Source organism: Pseudonaja textilis, chromosome 14 (genome assembly GCF_049901715.1).
Source record: "Pseudonaja textilis isolate UNSWEBS1 chromosome 14, rPseTex1.2, whole genome shotgun sequence".
NCBI lineage: Eukaryota > Metazoa > Chordata > Lepidosauria > Squamata > Elapidae > Pseudonaja > Pseudonaja textilis.
Genome location: NC_142003.1, coordinates 13,911,458 through 13,926,247, shown reverse-complemented (window position 1 = coordinate 13,926,247; position 14,790 = coordinate 13,911,458). Strand labels below are relative to the sequence as shown.

The window sequence follows — 14,790 nt, the reverse complement described above, 5'->3', positions numbered from 1 at the left end:
TGGTTCTTAAAGAGGATCAGAATAAGAGTTGGAAGGGACCTTGGAGGCCATCTAGTCCAGCCTCCTGCTCAAGCAGGAGAACCTATACTGTTTCAGATAAGTGACTGTCCAGTCTCTTAATAAAAACCTCCAGCAACGGAGCCCCCACCATTTCTGAAGACAAGCCATTCTATTGTTTAATTATTATGTCAGGAAAATTCTCCTTAGTTCTGGGTTGCTTCTTTCCTTTTTTTGTTTCCATTCATTCATTCTCTTCTCTTTTGGGGGGGGCCTTCTGGTGCTTTGGAAAATAGGTTGACCCCCTCTTCTTTGGGGCAGTCCCCCCCCACCCCAGTCCTTCTTTTCTCTAGACCGGCCATATCCGATTCCATTCTTCATGTATTTTAGTCTCCAGGTCTTGAATCATTCTGTTTGCTCTTCTCGACACTTTTTCCAAAGTCTCAACATCTTATTTACATGATGGTGACCAGCATTCCAGGTCTTCCCAAGATGAGATCAGCTTGAGGGTGAAGGGAATCCAGGGAAGGGAAAGGTGGCCTTGGTGACTGTTATTTATTTTATTGATTTGATTTGATTCGTCAATCGCTTACAAGACAATAGGTATAAGTATAAACATGAGTAAGAATACAGGAAATGGGTACGAATAAATGGAGACAAAAGGACAGGGACGGTAGGCACGATGGTGCGCTTATGCACGCCCCTTCCAGACCTCTTAGGAATGGGGTGAGGTCAATAGTGGATAGTTTGATGTTAAAGGAGTGCGGGTTTGAGCAGGTGACAACAGACTTTTGCTTCTGTCATATACAGGTTCTCCGCTTTGCATCACGCCGCCCTTAACGGCAACACGGAACTCATCCTGTTGCTTCTGGAGGCCCAGGCTGCGGTGGATATCAAGGACAACAAAGGCAAGCATAGAAGCCGCGTGTGTGTGTATGTGTGTGGGGTGGCAAACCAGGAGAGCCCTTGGTAGAGACGGGGCAGGTGAAAGGAGGCAAAGGTTGGGTCCTGCGTCCAGAGCACCAACCAAGTTTGTAGTTCTCTCCCAGAAAGAAGGAGATGGCCTTCAGCCAAGACATCCAGACAGAGTCAGTTGAAAGTGTTTTCTTCTTTTGAGGGGAGAGATCTACAAAAGCAGTGGTCACCAACTGGTGGGCTGGGGACCACTGGTGGTCCACGAGAAAATTTTGGTGGTCCGCAGAGAAATGTTGCCCCTAAAGCAATTAATCCAGGCTGCGCGGGAACACAAGGCTGCGCCACCCACGTGGCCCGTGAGAACATAAGGCTTGCGTTGCTTGCATTGCGAACAACACAAGGTGGTGAAGGGAAGGGAGAAAGGGGGGAAGGGGGGGAACCTGCCCCACTTGCTCCACGCACCTGGCCTGGCCACTGGGCTGCTTCTTTCGGCTTCTTTCTTCTGCTTTTGGCTGCACGCAAGGAAAGCAGCCAAAGTCTTTCTTTCTCTCCCCCAAACTCCGCCACAAATGAGTCTTTGGGGCCCTGCAAGGCTTCCTGCTCCAAGAGGCTGTGCCGGTGTGACAAGTCTCACAAAGACTCATTTCTGGTGGAGTTTGGGGGAGAGAAAGAAAGACTTCTGCTGCTTTCCTTGCATGAAGCCAAAAGTCCCTCTCTCCTCCCCCCCGACCCCGAGAACGGAGCTGGAGACGGTATCCTGCAATCCCAAATAAAGAATAATCGATCAGTAGGAAAATGGGGTGGGGAATTTTCTTGCAGAGTTTTTTCCTGCAGCCACCGTCAGTCGAAATTTATATTAGTGGCCTGCGGGATTTAAAATTATGAGTTTGCTGGTCCCTGAGATCCAAAAGGTTGGCAACCCCTGTAACAAGAGTATTTGACAGAGCTCCACAGGCAGATGTCTACTGCTCATTGGAGCCAAAACCCAAATACAGAAAATATCAGGCAGGAGAAGCTTAATCGTCTGATTTTGTAACTGGCAACAGCTCGTAAAAACTGCCATTTTCCCCTTCTCAGATAGGTCTGTAGTCTGGGTTTGTGGGACGGCTGTTCTGTTTAAACGGCAGAAGGTCCTGCTGTCTCTCCCCATTGCTGAATGTTTGCCTCCCCTGCAGGGATGCGCCCATTGCATTACGCTGCCTGGCAAGGGAAGAAGGAACCCATGAAGCTGGTGCTGAAGGCCGGCTCCTCGGTCAACATCCCGTCAGACGAGGGACAGATCCCTTTGCACTTGGCGGCCCAGCATGGACACTACGACGTGGTAAGAGGCGGTGCTAAGCAATCTCCACCAGAGGAGCACCACGAAACGTATGGGGGGTGGGCTTCTAGGCATTGAAGTTCATGCATCTTCAAGGTTGCCAAGGTTGAGAAAAGTTGCATTGTCAGACTCTTGCAAGTTTGAAAGTGCAGTTCTCCCCTCCCCATTGTCCTGACCCAGGCTTCCTAAGACCGTAATGAAGCACACACTTAGTCCAAACAACTCTTGTTTTATTTCAACGCTGGGAATTATGTTCATTCCCAGCCAGTAATGAGTTCCAAACAGTCCCTCGAGATAAGCACCCACCTTTCTCTCCTTTGAATGGCTGCCAGTAATTAGAGTGCCAAATTAACTGCAAAAAAACAATTGAAGTACAGAGTCCACACAGAGCTTCAAGGTTAGAGCGAACAACTTTGCTTCCTGCAAAGGTTTCTCTACCTTTGTACTTCCTTCATACCTTATGGGAGGGGCAATCACTTCCCAGCCTTACTCCCGAGTCACCCCTTTTGTCTTAGCTGCTTTTGCCTTCTGGCAGCTCTGTGCAAAGCACTGGGACCAGGCTCCCCTTGTTCCTCTGCCTCACTGCTGCCAGACTCTGGAGGCTCCAGAGGCAGCACCCCACTGCCAGATGGTCCCGGCCCCATCTCTGCATTGGATGCAGGACCCTCATCCGAGGCCTCCCCAAACTCCCAGACGGGTCCCTGTTCTTCCCCACTGCACAATTCTGCTGCCATCTGAACAGGCTGCCGTCTGGGAACCACAACACCCATTGTCTTTACGGTGCAAGAAACTAGAGAAGGTTCTTTCTCAGCCTCTTGCTCTGCCCACTAGGCAGCTGTGGGCTGTGCAGTCTCTTATCTAATTGTTCCTTCAGCAGCATCTCTGCCCGGGTTCCAGTGGCCACCCCCACATACCATTACAGTCCATCTCTCAGGGGTGGGGGTATCTTTAACAGTGGTTGTCCCAAAGGTGCTTTTTAAGAAGCAACTGGACTTTCTTGTTGTCTCTTTTGAAGACGTTTCGCTTCTCGTCCAAGAAGCTTCTTCAGCTCTGACAGGATGTGGGGAAGGGAAGGATTTATACTCCTTGCAGACAGCTGGTCATTTGCATCCTTTCAGAAAGTTGTTAAGGTCACCTGGAGAGTAATCTGTGTCCTCAGAGTCATGCAAATGGGTGTGGAAAAGAACGCAAATGACCAGCTGTCTGCAGGGAGTATAAATCCTCCCCTTCCCCACCCTCCAGTCAGAGCTGAAGAAGCTTCTTGGATGAGAAGTGAAACATCTTCAAAAGGAAAACAAGAAAGTCCAAGTGCCTCTTGAAAAAAGCACCTTCGGGACAGCCTGGCTAACCGAGACTCTCCGTAGACATCTAGCAGTGGTCAGAGGCTCCAGAAACACCCCAGCCATTTGACATGTGTGTCCTTGTGTGTACTGCACATTCAGAGGAGGTGGGGCTTTGATTGACGGTTTCGCCCCTTGGCATGGCTGCTTTTTGGAGGAAGGGGCGGTGGAGGGTGGAGGGCGTGTTCAAGCTAATGGGTGCATTTGGCAGGTTGGGTCTGCGTCAAACGGGGGCGGCGGTCTCTGGGCTTCCCACACTCTCTCCCTCCCTCCCCCAGTCAGAAATGCTCCTCCAGCACCAGTCCAACCCCTGCATACTGGACAACAGTGGGAAGACTCCTCTGGACCTGGCCTGCGAGTTTGGACGCGTTGGGGTAAGCCTGATTCTTGAAGTGGGAGGGGGGGCAGGATGGTGAAAGAGGGCTGGACACAAACCAGTTAAGGGACCTCAGCTCCTCACTGCAAAAGATGCTGTCGGGTGGGAGCTGGTGGGGCCGTCAGAACCGCCCTCCACCCCTCCCCTGAAAGTCCAGCCCTCTTTGCTAGAACTGTCCCCACTTTCTCTGGCCCTTTCCCTCGAGATCTGGGGGTGAGAGGTCATGTGTCCCTTTGGTGTCCCCTCCTGGGACCCGCTTGCTTAACAACTGGGTAGACCAGGGGTCTTCAAACTTGGCCAGTTTAAGACTTGTAACTTCAACTCCCAGAATTCCTCCTCCTCCAGTCATGTTAGCTCAGGAATTCTGGGAATTGAAGTCCACAAGTCTTAAACTGGCCAAGTTTGAAGACCCTTGGATTATACAAATAGACAGAGAGAGAGAGAGAGAGAGAGAGACAGACAGACAGATAGACATAGATAGACAGATTAGCTAGATATAGATAGATAGATTAGAGGGGGGGGAGAGGGAGGGAGGGAGGGAGGGAGGGAGGATACTGTAGATCAGGGGTCTTCAAACTTGACAAATTTAAGACTTGTGGACTTCAACACCCATAATTCCTCCTTCTCCAGTCATGTTAGCTCAGGAATTCTGGGAATTGAAGTCCACAAGTCTTAAACTTGCCAAGTTTGAAGACCCTTGGATTAGACAAATAGACAGAGAGAGAGAGAGAGAGACAGACAGACAGACAGACAGATAGACATAGATAGACAGATTAGCTAGATATAGATAGATAGATTAGAGAGAGAGGGGAGAGGGAGGGACGGAGGGAGGGGGGAGGGAGGATACTGTAGATCAGGGGTCTTCAAACTTGACAACTTTAAGACTTGTGGACTTCAACACCCATAATTCCTCCTCCTCCAGTCATGTTAGCTCAGGAATTCTGGAAGGTGAAGTCCCCAAGTCAAGTTTGAAGACCCTTGTGGTAGATCTTTGCATTGCCGGCCGCGAGACCAGGATTTGGGCCAAAAGGGATTATACTATTTTATGAGAATAAAATTGAGAGTAAATTTGGTGGTTTCTCCAGGATGGGTCGCAAAACCTGGGCTTTTCTTAAGGGTGCAAAATGGCCTGGTGAAAGTCCCTTCTGTTGGGTGGGAAGCAGGGTGGTGGTGTTGGCTGCTTTGGGGAGCTTTGCCTGCTGTCTGGGGGGTTGGGGAGAAAACCCAGGAGGAAATTCTTCGGCACCCTCTCTGTTTCTTGGCCTGCCAGGTGGTGCAACTCCTTCTGAACAGTAATATGTGTGCGGCCCTGTTGGAGCCCAAGCCGGGGGACATCACTGACCCAAACGGGACCAGCCCACTACACCTAGCCGCCAAGAATGGGCACATTGACGTCATCAGGTGAGGGGAGATGGGAGGCAGGGCTGAAGACTCTGGGCAAAGCGAGGATGAGGATGGTTTGCCCATTGCTTCTCGGCTATCATTGAGTGTTGTACCTGATGATTCTTGACTCTTGACGGATGTTTCTTTCCTTTTATGGACACTGAGAGCATTTGCACCAAAGACAAATTCCTTGTGTGTCCAACCACACTTGGCCAATAAAGAGTTCTGTTCTGTTCTGTTCTGTTCTAGTCTAGTCTAGTCTAGTCTTTTGACAACACACACAACCCGGGTAGGTCTCCTTTCCTGTGAAGGTCACAGTGTGGGGTGGCAATGATGGAGAGGCTGCATCTACCAGAGGCAGTGAGGGTGACCCAGAGAGGAACATCTGCATCCAGGGACCTGTGGAAGAAGTTTTAAAAAAAGCAAGATGGCAGCCATGGCTGGATCAAAGCCCCATCTTGGCCTCCACCCAGGCCTGTAAACATTGGCGAGGTGTCACTCACCCTCTGGTGTTCAAAGGCCCGGAGACTAAACCATATGAAGAACGGCTGCAGGATTTGGGCTTGGCTAGTCCAGAGAAAAGAAGGACTAGGGCCGACATGACAGCAGTACTCCAGTTATTTGAGGGGCTGTCCCAAAGAAGAGGGGGTGAAATTATTCTCCAAAGCACCAGAGAGCAGGACAAGAAACAAGGGATGGAAACTAATCCAGGAGAGAAGCAATCTGGAATTAAGGAGAAACTTCTTGACATTGAGGACAATGAACCAGTGGAACAGCTTTGCCTTCAAAAGTTGTGTGGGGCTCCATCCCTGGAGGCTTTTAAGAATAGACTGGACAGTCACTTGTCTGAAATGGCATAGGGTCTCCTTAAAGGGGGCTGGAATAGAAGACCTCCAAGGTCCCTTCCATGTATCTGATTCTGATCCTCTTTAAGAACCAAGCTTGGATTGCAAAGCTGGATGTCCAGAGTGGCTCCTGGCCAGACTTCAGAAAAGGTCTTTCTCATGAGTGTCTGGCTGTTAATCTCATTCCACCTGCAGACTTATTTTCTTTTCCCGCTTTTTTTTCTTTTTTTTTTCTTTTCTTTCGGAGGACTTTCCTCTAATTATCCTATTCATGATCTGGTTGACCCCACCCCCAGAAGCTCCCAAAGATCCTGCCCCACCTGCCATTCCTGGGCTTAGAACATCTCAAAGGGAAGGGTTCTCAGGCAGCTAGTGAGCCAGCTAATTCCCAAGGCGAGACGAGAGCCCTTCCTTCTTCTTGAATCCCTAAAGCAGGGGTCTCCAAGCTTGGCAACTTTAAGCCTGGTGGACTTCAACTCCCGGAATTCCCCAGCCAGCAAAGCTGGCTGGGGAATTCTGGGAGTTGAAGTCCACCAGGCTTAAAGTTGCCAAGGTTGGAGACCCCTGCCCTAAAGGATTCAACAAAGAGAACTTCTGTCTTGCCCTGGAGGTTTTAAGAAAAGATTCTTTCCAGACAGCTATTTGTCCAGAATGACGTAGGGTCTCCTGCTTGTGCAGGAGGTTGGACTAGTCTAGAAGACTCTAGAAAAAGGGCAGAGAAGAGCAACCAGGATGATGAGGGGACTGGAGGCTCAAACATACGATGAACAGTTGCAGGAACTGGGCTTGGCTAGTCTAGGGAAGAGAAGGACCAGGGGAGACAGGAGAGCATCTTCCAGTATTTGAGGGGCTGCCACAGAAAGGAGGAAGGGGTCAAGCTATTTTCCAAGGCACCTGAAGGCCAGACAAGGAACAATAGATGGAAACTGAACCAGGAGAGATTCAACCTAGAAATAAGGAGAATTTTTCTGACAGGGAGAACAAGCAACCCATGGAACAGAAGTTGCCTTCAGAAGGTGTAGGAGCTTCATCACTGGAGGCTTTCAGGAAGAGACTGGATTGTCATCTGTCAGAAATGGTGTAGAGTCTCCTGCTTGGGTGTGGGGTTGGACTAGATGGTCTCCAAGGACCCCTTCCAACTCTTACTCTGTTTTTCTATCTTGCAGGCTTTTGCTCCAGGCCGGCATAGACATTAACCGTCAAACGAAGGCTGGAACCGCCTTACACGAAGCGGCTCTGTGTGGCAAGACGGACGTGGTGCGCCTCCTCCTGGATGTAAGCCCCCCCCCATTTCCCAGGGAGGAAGGGTCCCACATATTTCTTCCCGAGGGGCCTGAAGACCCCCCCGGTGACTGTGGCCCTTGGGGACTGGCATCCAGGGGCAATTTCAGATGCTCTTCATGCAAAGACCCCCTCGCCTCTTCACACACACACACACACACACACACACACACACACCCTTTCTCTTCCGCAGAGCGGGATCAATGCCCACATCCGGAACACCTACAGCCAGACTGCCCTGGACATTGTCCACCAGTTCACGGCCACGCAAGCCAGCAAGGAGATCAAGCAGATGCTGCGAGGTGAGGACAGGTGGGAATCGGCAGGGGGCTGTTGATTTGAAGGGCGGATGTCAGCCTCCAAGAATCCTCCTCCTCCTTGTATTGTGGTTAGCCGGCAACAGGTGTGGATGGCTGAGGAGAGCGAGAACCCAGAGGAGGGGCCAGGAGCATTAGGGAGTGGACTGCTGCCTTCAGAGATTGTGGGGGCTGGCAGCAGCGATGAAGAGGTTCCCGAGGAGCCTGTGCCAAGTGCGCGTGCACGCAGGGCTGCTTGCAGGAAAGAGCAGCTGCAGCAGCACGGGAGACTCAGGAGTAAGGCTGCAAGGTAATGGCCCCTCCTTCAAGAAGATGAAAGCCAGCTGTGAATCGGACGTTCTTTGCAGGAAGCAAAGACGTTTTGAAACTCGGCCTCTTGGACATTACAGTATCTTAAGTTGGTATTTGAAGACTCTTGTATTGTGAAATATTTCTTATCTGTTATTCTTGGCAGCCTCACACAGTTTTGGTGAGGCTCGTGCTTATCAAAGTTAATTAGTTTGCAGCAGCCTTTTAACCAGGGATTCGTAAGAATCTTTAAAAGGTTTCTGTTCCCTTTGGTTCGTGTTTGTTTGATTGGAAAAGGGTTTGCTCCGGTGTGCGCAAATACCAGCTGGCCGGTGCACATGTGCTCGCCAGAAACTGGGAGAACAGCTGACAATGGTGCACATGCCCACGGAGTGGGCTCTGCGTGCCACCCCCTCTGGCACATGTGCAACGGTTTTGCCATCATGGGTCCATGTGATTTTTGTGCCTATTGCCTCAGATCTTGTATTTCTTCTGATGCTACCACTTCAATTTCCAGTAAAAGTCCTTTTCTCTCTAACCATGGCGTCAAAGGTTTTCTTCCTTGGATTTTGAATGGAGCCCCACCTGACATTATACAAGGTCTGAGGCAATAGGCGCGAAAATCCCATATAGAAAGCGGGGCAGCCAGAAAAAACCCTTCTGCTGAGGCTGAGCTGCACCTGGTGGTGCCCTTTCCTTCATAACTGGTGTGTGTGTATGCAAGAGTAGCTGACAACCGTTGTTCTCCGTTTTCCTGGCTGGCTGCACTTCTGCTCAAGGCAGTGAGTTTTGCGTCTTCCCCAGTTTTCCTCCCAGGAACCTTTGTGGTGGGGAAAAAAGGGAGTGGCTCAAAGCCATCTCCCTGGGACTCCCTAGTCCCAATCCAGCAGCCTACCTGGGACACCTGCCTTACGCGCATCATGGTGCCTCTTCTGATACCGGGGGAAATGAGGCCATTTTGACCATCCCCGTCTATAAATCTGACGGGATGAAACCCATGGCTCTGCCTCCACCTGCTGGCTCAGGTCAGGGAAGATATACCAAGAGTGACGGTGATGGAAGGCCGGAGCCAGAGCGCCAGGCCTGAGCCCACCCTGTAGCACCAAGGATGCTGACTCCTCCTGCCTAGCAGCCTGCATCAGAGTGACAAGGACAGGTGAGGAGGACAGAACCCCTGGGGAGGAGAGGAGGAGGAGGAGGAGGAGGAGGGCTTTACTTGCCTCCTGGGATTGGAGGAGTTCCATCCCTGGAGGTTTTCAAGAACAGACTGGAGGACTGGGATGATATAAGGCTCCAGCCTTGGGCAGTGGGGTTGGACTAGCAGACCTCCAAAGTCCCTTTCAGCCCTAGAATAACAAGCCAGGGATTTTTTTTGTCACAGTCTGAGGGTTTTGGAATATGTGGATGAGGAGGAAGTTGGGGAGCATCCTTTGAATTTTATTTTTATTTATATATTTATTAAAATTATTGGCTGCCCATCTTACCACAGGGTATCTCCGGAGGGATGGATGGATGGATGGATGGATGGATGGAAAGAGGGAGAGAGATAGATAGATGATTAGATGGATGGATAGATAGATGATAGATAGGTAGATAGATAGATAGATAGATAGATAGATAGATAGATAGATAGATAGATAGATAGATATAGACAGACAGAGATAGATAGATAGATAGATAGATAGATAGATAGATAGATAGATAGATAGATAGATAGATAGATAGATAGATAGATAGATAGATAGATAGATAGATAGATAGATAGATAGATAGATAGAGATAGGTAGGTAGGTAGGTAGGTAGATGATTGGATGGATGGATGGATGGATGGATGGAGAGAGGGAGAGATGGATGGATGGATAGAAAGAAAGAGAGAAAGCAAGATATACATGTAAAATAATCTAACCTAGAATAAGAATTCAGCCCCCTGCGGGGTTCATTCTGGCCAGGCAGAGTCTGGGAGACCCTTAGCAGTTTGCTGGGAGGGCATAAGAGCTGCTGACCTTCAAGGAAGGGACGGTAGGCCTGCTCTGGAAGAGGCAACAAAAAATTTTGGGTCTCAATTGTGGTCATAAACTGAGGACGTACCTGTGTATGGCCACCCTTCGCTGAGCCCAGAGCCTGTCGAAGTCCTGACCTGCTCAGATGGAATCCTGCTGAGATTGAGCTGTTTGGTCATCAGGGCAACCTTGCAACCTCTGCCCGGGAATTACTGTGGACCTGGTGCCCCCCCTCCAAGAGTGGGCCTGTGCCTAGAGGACCCCTCCACCTCCAAGAGTGGGCCTGTGCCTAGAGGGCGCTTGCTTAAGAAAAAGACAAAAATCACTACTAAAAAAACACTTTGACCGGTGCACCTCTTCCAATCCTACCTAGATCACTTCCCTCTGGTGATGGCAACTCAGGTCTTGATGGGCACTCAACTGCAGTGCCCTCTGCCAGGGGCTGCCTTTGAAGGTGACCCAGAAGCTGCAGTTGGTACAGAGCATGGCAGCCAGATTCCTGGTGGCTGAACCTATCCGGTGAAACTGCCGCTTGGCTGCCCAAGAGCTCCTAGGTTCAATTCCAAATGCCCATTTCCCCCCCTTTATGGTAGAGCACCAGGGTGTGTGGGGAGCGCTTTGCCAACATCTAACCTGCTCATCCTGCTTCCATCTTGGTTGGCATATATGGGAGGGTGTGAACCTGCTTTGATGTTCCTCCCAGGCACAATGGAAGTGAATATGGCATGAATGGGAGCAAGCCCAGAGGGCAAGGTTGGCAGTGGGAAGGGGTGCCCAGAGCACATCAGGGGCTGTCTGGCCTGGCCCGTGGTACAGGTAGCAATAGCATAGCCTTCTCCAAGCAGTGTGCAGTGTCAGCCTTTTGCCCCCAACAATCTGGGTCCTCATTTTACCCACCTTGGAAGGATGGAAGGCTGAGTCAACCCTGAGCCTGGTGAGATTTGAACTGTTAAATTGCAGGCAGCCGGCAGGCAGCAGAAGCAGCCTGCAGTACTCTGCTCTAACCACTGCGCCACCGTGGTAGTCCATCTTTTTGACCGTCCCTTCCTTCCTTCTTCCCTTCCTTCCCTTCCTTCCCTTCCTTCCTTTCCTTCCTTTCCTTCCTTCCCTTCTTCCTTTCTCTTCCTTCCTTCCTTCCTTCCTTCCTTCCTTCCTTCTTTATTTTCCTTTTTTCCTTTCCTTTCCTTTCTTTCCTTCCTTCCCTTCTTCCTTCCCTTCCTTCTTCCCTTCCTTCCTTCCCTTCCTTCCCTTCTTTCTTTTCCTTCCTTCCTTCCTTCCTTCCTTCCTTCCTTCCTTCCTTCCTTCCTTCCTTCCTTCCTTCCTTCCTTCCTTCCTTCCTTCCTTTCCTTCCTTCTTTATTTTCCTTTTTCCTTTCCTTTCCTTCCTTCCTTTTTCTTCCCTTCCCTTCCTTTCCTTCCTTTATTCCCTTTCTTCCTTCCTTTCTTCCTTGTTTCCTTCTCAGACGCTTCGGCCGCCCTGCAGGTCAGGGCCATGAAAGATTACTGCAACAACTATGACCTGACCAGCCTCAATGTGAAAGCTGGGGACATCATCACGGTGAGTCCCGGTGGGCTTGGAATCCGAACGGTCCTGGGCCAAAGATGGCCTTTGACACGGTCCAGCCTTGCCCCCAACGGATGCCCTGCTCTCGCTTGAAGGCTTCTGCTGGGGGGAACCCCAAAACACAGGACCCTGCCTAGTGTGTCTTTCCCAACCTTTGCCGTGCCCTGGGGTGACATGATTGCCTTTGGTGATAACTTTGCCAAAATCAGACTTTTCCATTGGTTTTGGGCAACATTGTGGAATTCATTTAAAAACAGTGATATTCTGCTTAGCAAATAATCACAAAAAAGGCCATAAAATCATGTGTCCGGCCCACTTTTTGACAATGATGACTTACAACTGAGTTATAGTCATAACTCAAGGACTACCTGTAATAAGTATTAACCTTATTCCCTAAGGGCACATGGGGAATAAAGAATGGCAATTGGGGGGTGATGACCCAAAGGGGCCTGGCACAAAGGTAACCCAGTCAGGTAATCAGTAGGAGTCCCTTTATTAGCGCCAACTTTGCCTCCAATGTTGTCCTGGTTACCTTCTGGGCTGGAGAAAAACTCTCCCAGGAACAGCCTTTGGCTGCAGAAAATCAAGTCCAAAACGTGGTGAACAAAAACTGTAATGAAGGAATTGTAATAATTCGACCTGGTTGGGAGGATGCCAGGAATGCAAATAACCAAAGTCAACACAAGATAAACTCATGTTTGCTCCCAGCAGCTGCTACACTCAGCTTGCATCTCTTTTAACCTCTCATTCCCAGGTGTGGCTAATGAAGGGAATCAGGGCCCTTTCCTCCCCCATAAGCCACGCAACTCACATTGCTCCCTTCTCCGTTCCTCCTTGCGTGTCCTAGGGTGAAGAGGGGTGGGGGGTGGGCCTGGGTCTGAACTCCCACTCCTTGTTCTACCTCTTCCCTGCTCTGCCCAGCCAGACTTTGCCCTTCCCCAGCCTCCTCCACAGCCAACGGAGCCACACTGCCACTCCCTGTCAGCTGTTTGTCTTCCTCTTCCGACTCTGACAGGGGCATGACAAGGTGGCTCTGGGTTCAGGAGATGAGTTTTTGCTGGCAGAGACACATTTGTGGAGGCAAAAAAATCAAGATGGCAGCTGCAACCATTGAAGCTTGCTGTCGCCATCTTGACTTTTGGATTCTCCCCTGCAGGGGTCTGCGTCCTGGCCATTCCTTGCTCCCTTGACCCTAAAGGGATGCTTGCCGCTGACCAGTCTTTGCCTCCTCTCTCCCCCTCCCCTGCCCTGCCCACAGGTCCTGGAGCAGCATGCCGACGGCCGATGGAAAGGCTGCATACACGACAATCGGACAGGCAACGACCGCGTGGGATACTTCCCGTCCACCCTGGTCGAAGCCATCAGCAAACGCACAGGCAACTATCACTCCTGGGGAGGCTTCCCAGCCTTCTGGAGGGTGGAGGGGCAGGGGAGGGTGCTTTTCTACCCACTGTTCTCTTTGTGGCTGCTTGGGTTTGCTCTGCTTTGACTGGGGGCTTGTGTCCATCGTGGAAGTTTAGCGTTGGTGGGAGCAGCCAGTCTTTCCTTGCACCGCTAAGCATCTATCTTTTCCCCGCTTCCATTCCCCGTCTCTTTGGTTTTCACCACAAAGAGAGAGAGAGAGAGAGAGAGAGAGAGAGAGAGAATTGGGAGAAGAATTGCTGCAGCCCCAGACTCCGGGTTGGCCTAACATCTGGAAGTATTTCAGTGGGTGCTCAGATACTGCATGCATTTGATTTTAGTCCCGTAAGCAGATAAAAAACGTGATGAAGAAAGAAAGCCAAAGGGATCAAATTCCAGCCAGTGCAATCAAGCAACCACTGAACATCTCTTGAGGGCTGAGGAGCTTCAGGGCCTGATGGGGCAGCTGGGAGCCATCTTGGTGTGTGAAACAGCCGCCAGCTGAGGCAGTCGGGAATGGCGGCAGGGGCTTCTAGAGTCTCAGGAGGAAAGGCCTCTTTCCTGAATGAGCACAGACTGGAGATGTGCCAGACAGCTTGGCCAGAAGGAATAACAAGAGTGGGAAGGGACCTTGGAGGTCATATAGTTCAGGGGTCGCCAACCTTTTGGACCTCAGGGACCACCAAACTCATAATTTTAAATCCCCAAAAAAGTCTGCAGGAAAATCCCCCACCCCATTTTCCTACCGATAGATCATTTTTTATTTGGAGTCACAGGACACCATCTCCAGTTCCGTTCTCAGAGGGAAAGGAGAGAGAGAGAGACTTTTGGCTTCATGCAAGGAAAACAGCAGAAGTCTTTCTTTCTCTCCCCCAAACTCCACCAGAAATGAGTCTTTGTGAGAGTTGTCACACCAGCGCAGCTTCTTGGAGCAGGAGGCCTTGCTGGGTCTTAAAGACTCATTTCTGGCGGAGTTTGGGGGAGAGAAAGAAAGACTTCTGCTGCTTTCCTTGCATGCAGCCGAAAGCAGAAGAAGAAAGAAGCGGAAAGAAGCAGCCCAGTAGCCAGGCCAGGTGCTGGGGCGAGTGGGGCAGGTCCCCCACCTTCCCCCCTTTCTCCCTTCCCTCACTACCTCGTGTTGTTCGCAATGCAAACAACGCAAGCCTTGTGTTCCCGCACAGCCTGGATTAATTGCTTTGGGGGTGACTTTTCTCGTGGACCACCGTGGTCCCCGGCCAACTGGTTGGTGACCCCTGTTCTAGTCCGACCCCTGGTTAAGCAGGAAACCTTGTACCATTTCAGACAAATGGTTGTCCAATCTCTTCTTAAAAAGCTCCAGTGACAGAAAACCCACAACTTCTGGAGGCGAACCATTCCACTGATGGATTGTTCTGACGGTCAGGAAATTTCTCCTTAGTTCTAGATTGGAAGGATTCTCCCTTAGGATCCCTCCCCAACGCTACGCAGGCATAGAGCCAAAAGAGAGACTATCTGGAAGGGATGATCAAACTCATTCCACCTGTTCCAGCATACCCGGGGAGCACCGAGTTAGCAAGGACTCCAATCTGCTTCAAAAGCAGCCATACTTGTCAAGTCTTTGAACTGATTCCAGGATTTTCCATGTAGAAACCTGGCCTTGTGTCTTTGACAGTGGATCCTTTCCACTTTGCAAAAAAAGAGCTACAATCTTCTAGAGCATCATTTTTCTGCCTTGGTCATTTGAAGATGTATGGACTTCAATGCCCAGAAATCCCCGGACAATCTGG

At 50.4% G+C, this 14,790-nt stretch overlaps 1 protein-coding gene across 1 annotated transcript in view; it reads left to right on the top strand.

Annotated features, from left to right (window-relative positions):
- Window positions 1-14,790, top strand: part of CASKIN1 (CASK interacting protein 1) — a 125,699-nt gene that overhangs the window by 82,785 nt on the left and 28,124 nt on the right. Inside the window, 8 exon segments of the mRNA XM_087912619.1 lie at window positions 808-905; window positions 2,088-2,233; window positions 3,849-3,944; window positions 5,217-5,347; window positions 7,341-7,449; window positions 7,649-7,757; window positions 11,523-11,617; window positions 12,882-12,999. Coding sequence (XP_087768745.1) covers window positions 808-905; window positions 2,088-2,233; window positions 3,849-3,944; window positions 5,217-5,347; window positions 7,341-7,449; window positions 7,649-7,757; window positions 11,523-11,617; window positions 12,882-12,999 — 902 coding nt within the window.